Source organism: Pituophis catenifer, unplaced genomic scaffold (assembly GCF_029215685.1).
Source record: "Pituophis catenifer annectens isolate HBS135680 unplaced genomic scaffold, rPitCat1.0.hap2 SCAF_18, whole genome shotgun sequence".
NCBI classification, from domain to species: Eukaryota; Metazoa; Chordata; class Lepidosauria; order Squamata; family Colubridae; genus Pituophis; species Pituophis catenifer.
Genome location: NW_027256898.1, coordinates 1,662,934 through 1,671,045, shown reverse-complemented (window position 1 = coordinate 1,671,045; position 8,112 = coordinate 1,662,934). Strand labels below are relative to the sequence as shown.

The following is an 8,112-nucleotide window of genomic DNA, read 5'->3' as shown; positions in this document are numbered from 1 at the left end:
GAAATTTTGAGTAGTTCGGAGAACCAGTAGCGGAAATTTTGAGTAGTTCGGAGAACCGGTAGCGGAAATTTTGAGCAGTTCGGAGAACCGGTAGCGGAAATTTTGAGCAGTTTGGAGAACCGGTAGTGGAAATTTTGAGCAGTTCGGAGAACCGGTAGCGGAAATTTTGAGCAGTTCGGAGAACCGGTAGCGGAAATTTTGAGCAGTGCGGAGAACCGGTAGCGGAAATTTTGAGCAGTTCGGAGAACCAGTAGCGGAAATTTTGAGCAGTGCGGAGAACCGGTAGTGGAAATTTTGAGCAGTTTGGAGAACCGGTAGTGGAAATTTTGAGCAATTCGGAGAACCGGTAGCGGAAATTTTGAGCAGTTCGGAGAACCAGTAGCGGAAATTTTGAATAGTTTGGCAAATACCACCTCTCGCTGGCCCCAGTGGCCCCAGCTGGTTGCAGATGGTTGACCTTGAAGCAGCATCTCAGGGAGATACGGTGAACTTTCAATTTCCCCTCTCCCATCCCGTCGTCCTCCCTCGAGTTGATGGCAGATTGGCACCGAGCGACGCCGAAGTACAGGCGTGAGTTGGCCGCTTCTGACCTTCTGTCTTCTCTCCCCATTAGACCGCCATCAGACTCAGCTTCTTCCGGTTCTCCACCCTGGAAGGGAAGGCGGTCCATGTGGCACTCCTGATCTTTTTCCTGCTCTTTGTGGCCATGACCAGCCTTTTCCTGTGGCAGTACAGCCTGCCCAAAGTGAAGTCCAGTGAGTATGAAATTCAACAAAGCTCAAGGTTTGGTGGGGTCGGTTCCCGGTGGACCTTGGCGTCCGCCGAAATGGGACCGAGAGCTGTGGTGGGATTCAAAAATTTTTACTACCGGTTCCGTGGGCGTGGCTTGGTGGGCATGGCAGGGGAAGGTTACTGCAAAATCCCCATTCCCACCTCACTCCAGGGGAAGGATACTGCAAAATCCCCATTCCCACCCAACTCCAGGGGAAGGATACTGCAAAATCCCCATTCCCTCCCCACTCCAGGGGAAGGATACTGCAAAATCCCCATTCCCTCCCCACTCCAGGGGAAGGATATTGCAAAATCCCCATTCCCTCCGCAATCCTGGGGAAGGATACTGCAAAATCCCCATTCCGTCCCCACTCCAGGGGAAGGATACTGCAAAATACCCATTCCCTCCCTACAACGTCCTGTCCTTTTAATTTAATTTACTCGCCAAGGTCTAAAACAAAACCCGAGCGAACCTGAAGATTGCCTCCTGCAAGCATGTATTGTCAGGCAGAAAAATCATTTAATAATGATTCAGGGACCCCCCGCGGATTGATTAATTGTGTTTAATGCGGCTTGATGGGTTTTAAACGCTGCACTTGTGTTTCATTTGATTTAATTGCTATCCGATTGATAATAGTCATGAGGTGGCTTCGAATCGTATCCGGATTCGCGGGGCGTCTTTTAAGATATTGTAGATGAAAAAAAAACAACAACAACCCACCCCTCATTTAAATATACATAGTTAACGGGGATGACGATAGCGGCACCTCACGTCACATAAGATGGTAATGAAATACATAAAATCCACCGCATGAAAATGAGGTCAGCCCACATCTGGTAGCCTACATAGAAAGATAACCGAGATTAAACCTAAATTGAAGGAGAGATGAATGTTATCCCTCCATATTCATTCATATCCATCCATATTCATTACAGTTTTCTCTCTCTCTCTCCCTCTCCTTCTCCCTCTCATCTTTCTTTCTTTCTTTTTCTTTCTTTCTTTCATTTCTCTCTCTCTTTCTCTGTCTCTTTCCCTTTCTCCCTTTCTCTCTCTCCCTCATTTTCTTTCTTTTTCTTTTTTCTCTTTCTTTCTTTCTTTCTCCTTTTCTCTCTCTCCCTCTCTCTCCTTCTCCCTCTCATTTTCTTTTATTCCTTCCTTCCTTCTTTCTTTTTTCTCTTTCTCTCTTTCTCTCTCCCTCTCTCTCTCCTTCTCCCTCTCATTTTCTTTCTTTCTTTCTTTCTTTCTTTCTTTCTTTCTTTCTTTCTCTCTCTCTCCCTCGTTCTCTCTCTCTTTTTCTCTCCCTCTCCCTCTCTCTCTTGCCAGCCTCCCTCTCTCTCTCTCTCTCTTTCTCTCTCTCTCTTCCCCCTCTCTTTCTTTCTTTGTCTCTCTTTCTCCCTCTCTCCCTCGTTCTCTCTCTCTCTTCCTCTCTCTCTCTCTCACCAGCCTCCCTCTCTTTCTTTCTCTCTCTCTCTTTCTCTCTCTCACTTTTTCTGTCTCTCTCCCCCTCATTTATGAAAAGGAGCCCCCTCTAACATACCCGCTGATTAATTTTAATCCCACTTGGCTTTTTATCTCCGATTACCAGATCCAGCTTGGGGGGGGGGAGAAATGGAACAAAGCTTTCTGTATTTCTTTGCTGCATGAAACAAGGCAGGTTTTTATTTATTTTTTATTTTTTTATTTTATTTCAAATTTATATACCGCCCTTCTCCCTGGGGATTCAGGGTGGTGTACAGCCAAACATACAATACAAACATTAAAAACAGTTAAAGAATATATATCTGTTTGGCCCCAAATTTAAAATGACAAACCAATTTAAAATTATTTAAAGCTTGGACTAGATGACCTACAAGGTCCCTTCTGACTCGGTTAATCTGTAATCTGATAGGTTTAATCAGCACGGACGCCAAACCAGCAGCCGCGGAGATGTGTCCCCGCTACCCAGAACCTGTCCAATTGGACCACCCCATCCCCATCCTGAAAGATGCTCTGGAAAAGGTAACGTTGCAACCCAGTTTTGGTCGCCACACTATAAAAAAAAGACGTTGAGACATTGAGAAAGAGTGCAGAGAAGAGCAACCAGAATGATTTTAAGGGACTAGAGGCTCAAAGATACGATGAACGGTTGCAGGAACTGGGCCTGGCTAGTCTAGCGAAGAGAAGGACCAGAGGAGACAGGATAGCATCTTCCAATATTTGAGGGGCTGCCCCAGAGAGGAGGAAGGGGGTCAAGCTATTCTCCAAAGCACCTGAAGGCCAGACAAGAAATAATGGCTGGAAACTGATCAAGGAGAGATTCAACCTGGAAATAAGGAGGGATTTTCTGACAGTGAGAACCATCAACCGATGGAGCAGAAGTTGCCTTTGGAAGTTGTGGGAGCTTCATCTCTGGAGGCTTTCAAGAAGAGACTGGACTGCCATCGGTCAGAAATGGTGGAGGGCCGTGATGGCACGTGTAGTCATATCGGAGGGCACACGAGCTCAGCTCCGGCGCGCAGGAGGTCCACCGGAAGTTGGCAAACAGATCGCTTCCGGCCTCCGGGAGGGTGGGGAAGGCAGTTTTTGCCCTCCCCAGACTCCTAGAAAGGCTCTGGAGGCATGGGGAGAGCAAACAATGGGCCTACCATGCCATTGCGTGCCAGGAGCGTGGGGAGCGTGGGGGCTACGCACATGCGTGGAGGAAGGCGTATAGAATTATGGGTGTGGGCATGCGCGCGACCCCCACCCCACCCCGCTCCTGGCACGCGATGGCAAAAAGGTTAGCCATCACTGGTGTAGGGTCTCCTGCTTGGACTCTGTTAATCTGATATGTTCTAGCCGTAAGTGAAGGAGGTGGGGGGGGGAAAGTCTGACATTTTTATTTCTTGCTTTCTGGTCTCTCTAGGTGGACACACTTCTCCGGCATAAAATCCGCAACCCGGGCCTTCCAGCCTTGTCGGCTATTGTCATCTATAACGACACCGTCTTGTGGACTGGCAACTTTGGGAAACGCAACGGCTCCAGTAACTTCTCGGGTCTCCCCAGCGAATATTCCATTTACAGGTGATTGGGGGGGCTTTCCTCGACTAGAGGATTGTGAGTCGAGGAGCGGATGCCCGAGTGTGCGGTTTTGCACAACACCTATTCCAGGTGCTATCTAGGGATTCAGACGCACAACTTTTGGTGAGAATGTTAGATGACCAAAATTTTCATTCCAACGTGCTGGTTTTTCCTCTCTTCTGTTTTAACCCAGACGTCCTTCTCCGCTGCTCCAGAGCCCCTTAATTTGATATCACGGACTTACCGTGTTTTCCCAAAAATAAGTCTGGGTCTTAGATCAATTTTTTGCTCCAAAAGATGCATTAGGGCTTATTTTCTGGTTAGGTCTTATTTAGGGAGAAAAAGGTAAAGGTAAAGGTTCCCCTCGCACATATCTGCTAGTCGTTCCAGACTCTAGGGGGCGGTGCTCATCTCCGTTTCAAAGCCAAAGAGCCAGCGCTGTCCGAAGGCGTCTCCGTGGTCATGTGGCCGCCATGACTCAACACCAAAGGCGCACGGAACGCTGTTCCCTTCCCACCAAAGATGGTCCCTATTTTTCTACTTGCATTTTTTTACGTGCTTTCGAACTGCTAGGTTGGGACAAGTAACGGGAGCTCACCCCATTACGCGGCACTGGGGATTCGAACCGCTGAACTGCCGACCTTTCGATCGACAAGCTCAGCGTCTTTTACCCTGTAAAATCACGCTAGGACTTATTTTCCGGTTGGGTCTTATTTTCGGGGAAACAGGGTAATTTTGAGAAAAGGAGAAGCGTAGATTGCAAACTCAACAACACAAGTGCCTTCAAATTAATGGCTACTCCAATTTTGTCTCTTATATTGATTTTTGGTGTGATGGTGTGATTGTTGTGTGTGCGTGTTAGGATCGGAAGCATCTCTAAGTTGTTCCCGACCGTCATGTTGCACAAACTTTGGGAAGAAGGGAAGATAACGTCCCTCGATGATTCCTTGGAGTGCTACGCCCGAAATTTCTCCATCAAAAACCCCTTGGGGCATCTCAAGGAATCCAAACTGACGTCTTCGGGGGACGGGGCGGGCTATTTTGAGGACAAACCGCTGCCCCCCAGGCCTTCTTCAGTCACCCTGCGAAGGATGGCCAGCCAGCTGTCAGGTAGGAAAAGTTGATATAAAAAGATGTTGAGACTCTGGAAAGAGTGCAGAGAAGAGCCGCAAAGAGGATTAGGGGCCTGGAGGCTAAAACATACAAAGAAAAGTTGCCGGAATTGGGTATTTCTAATTAAAAGAAGGACTGTGGGGACGGACACGATAGCAATATTCCAGTAAAGAAAAGTTGCCGGAATTGGGTATTTCTAATTAAAAGAAGGACTGTGGGGACGGACACGATAGCAATATTCCAGTATTTGAGGGTCTGCCCTCAAAAAGAGGGGTTCAATCTATTCTCCAAAGCACCTGAACGCAGGATAAGAAGCAACGGATGGAAACTCATCAAGGAGAGAAGCAACCTGGAACGAAGGAGAAATTTTCCTGACCGTGGGAACAATTAACCAGTGGAACAACTTGCCACCAGAAGTTGTGGGGAAGCTCCATCTCTGGAAGCAGTGGGGAAGCCAGATTTGCTTCATAACCGTGTGACTCGTTTGACAACTGCAGTGATTCATTTAAGAACGGTGGCAAGAAAATTAGTTAGTTTGGTGCAACATCGACTTGTCTCACTTAGCGACAGAAATGTTGGGCTCGATTGCCCAGGACTCCCTGTATTTTAGTACTTAATGGGTGTAGGTCTTCACAATTTAAAGATTGATACGGTATTATACTATATTAGCTTAGACTATAATATACAGCCTAGAGAAGGCAGGGGTGGGATTGAAAAATTTTAGCAACTGGTTCTCTGCCCAGTTGTGGGCATGGCCATGGGGGCGTGGCCTACTTGGCCTCCTACACCATGCAGGGGGGGCATTTTCACCCTCCCCAGGCTCTGGAGGCTTTCCTTGAGCCTCCGGGAGGGCAAAAACAGCCTCTCCTGGGTTCCAAAGGCTCTCCAAAGGCCAGAAACAGGCCCGTTTTTGGATTTCCAGAACTTCTGGGAGGCCTGTTTTTCGCCTTCCCAGAGCCTCCGCACAGGCCCTGCACTTATCTGTCATCCAAAACCGGCTGCATGGAGACTCCTGGGAGGGGCGTGGTAGGATGTGCGGGGCCAGCCAGTCCTTGCAACTACCGGTTCGGCAAACCAGATTTGGTCCAAACCGGGTGAATCCCACTCCTGCTAGAAGGTGAAGTTGCATTTCATGGGTTGAATTTAAACTGCAAAATTAGCTCCCACGCGAATGCGATTTGTAGGAAATATCTCCCACCCAACCTTCCCTCCAAAAAGTAGTCTGCTCATTTTTCTGAAGCCCCCTTACAAGGTGACACCCCCCCCCATGTTCATCTGGTTTTCTGGTTCTTCAGGCCTGCCCCGACGTCTGAGGTCCACCAGCCTCATGTGGAAAGGAACCACCCAAGAAGCTTTAGCTCTTCTCCAAGATGATATCTTGGTGGCCGATCCAGGAACCCGGTGAGTGAAAGACCCAAGTTGACCTTGTTCACTTAGTTAGGTTGTGTTACTCGGGGTTGCGGCGGGTTTCGAACCTGTGTCTGAGTTTTCCTCAGACACTCTATGCAGAACGTAGAATCCTAGGGTTGGAAGGGGTCCTTGGAAGTCTTCTAGTCCAACCCCCTGCTCAGGCAGGAGACCCCCATAATGTCACTCCATAAAGCATTCCTGGCCTGCTCTCGATTTGCCATAGGCAGGAGGGGGAGGGGAAACTGACGGAGCAACACGGCAGCAACCAGAAGCACATTCCATGCATACCTTTCTCAAGGCTGCAGCCTAGGTTACCAGAGCCAGCTGGAGAGGCGTGTTATCTACAGCCCGCAAAAGTGCTCTGCTGGAGAATGTGATTTATGACACACCTTGGGAGAAGTGGGGGGGAAACAGGGTCATAGTTGGGACATAAATTACGTGGGGCAGAGCTGACTCCACTTGGGTATGTGCCGACATGTTGCTCCTAATAAATAACATTTCAGACAAGTGGCTAGGCAAGTCCAGCTAGGCTTTCAGGCCTTAAGGTGGAACTAGAACTCACGGTTTCCCGGTAATCCTCTCTGTTTTTCTTCTGCAGGTGCCATTATAGTAACTTGGCGTTCTCCTTATTGGCTTATGTATTAGCTGAGCAGGTGGCCAAGAGTGAGTACCAGAACTGGGTCTGTGAGAACATCCTTGACCGCCTTGGGATGGAAGACACAGGTTTTGATATCACGCCCAACATCCGTTCCAGAATGACCGTTGGAGTCTACGGCAGCGGAGAAGTGGCTCCTCTCTATGATCTGGGCTGGTATAGACCTTCTGGCCAGATGTTTTCCACGGCGGCTGACTTGGCCAAGTTAGCCATGGTCTTCTTGGGCACCTATCACCGGCGTCTTCTGGAGCCTGAGACTCTGAAGGTCATGTTGACTCCGCTCTTGAAGTGCTCCAGGGACTACTTTGCCAACAAGACGGGCACCCCTTGGGAGATTAACGAGCAGATGGGTTATGACCTCCTCCGGAAGGATGGAGACATAGATGGCTTCTCGGCCACCTTCTCCCTGGTCCCCAAACTCCGCCTGAGCTTCATCATCTTGATGGCTGGTCCACGCCCCCAAGGAGGAGACATCGTAACCCAGATCTACGATTACCTGATTCCTTCCCTGGAATCCGCTTTTCGGGAAGTCGAGAAGAAGCTGAAGACTCCACCGAGTCCTGCTCCCTACGTGGGCTACTATACCTTCTCCAACCTGACCTTCTATGAGATCAAGGTGGGGCCCAGAGGAGAGCTGCTGATGCAGCAATTCGGGCCTCACATCGAGAAGGTCATCCCTGAAAAGTACCGGACCATTAAACTCCACCATCTTGAAGATCGCACCTTCCAAGTGGTCTTTGAGGAGGAATTTCCGTGCATCCTGAAGTTAGGGCCTGCCTCAATTTCCCTTGAGGCCCAAGATGGGCAGCTTTTCAACTTCTACCCGTTTGATCCCAAGGGACTCTCTCCTGGTTTTGATGTCCCAGGGTTGAACACCTACAACATCCTCCGTCTTCGAAGGAGACCTGTCTTCTCCTAACAGAACTATCACTTCTCCCGCACAGGAGACCATCCTCCAACCAGGAGGCTGAGAAGAGAAGACAACCAGCACCCCAGAATTAGCTGAAGATTTTTCTCCTTTTCCGTGAAAAACAATGGCACCCGGTCGAAAAAAAAGTCCTTCGCTCCATCCATCGTTGTCCACTTCTAGGTGCCACCATGAGATAGGCCCCAGTTGAGTCTC

General features: G+C 49.0%; 1 protein-coding gene across 1 annotated transcript; it reads left to right on the top strand.

The window, feature by feature from the left end:
- The first annotated feature begins 619 nt into the window (after window positions 1-619).
- Window positions 620-7,908, top strand: LACTBL1 (lactamase beta like 1). Its single transcript, XM_070956323.1, has 6 exons — window positions 620-755; window positions 2,661-2,770; window positions 3,657-3,814; window positions 4,674-4,921; window positions 6,220-6,325; window positions 6,933-7,908. The coding sequence occupies exons 1-6, from the start codon at window positions 707-709 to the stop codon at window positions 7,906-7,908; spliced, it is 1,647 nt and encodes a 548-aa protein (XP_070812424.1). The 5' UTR covers window positions 620-706.
- Window positions 7,909-8,112: the final 204 nt, after the last annotated feature.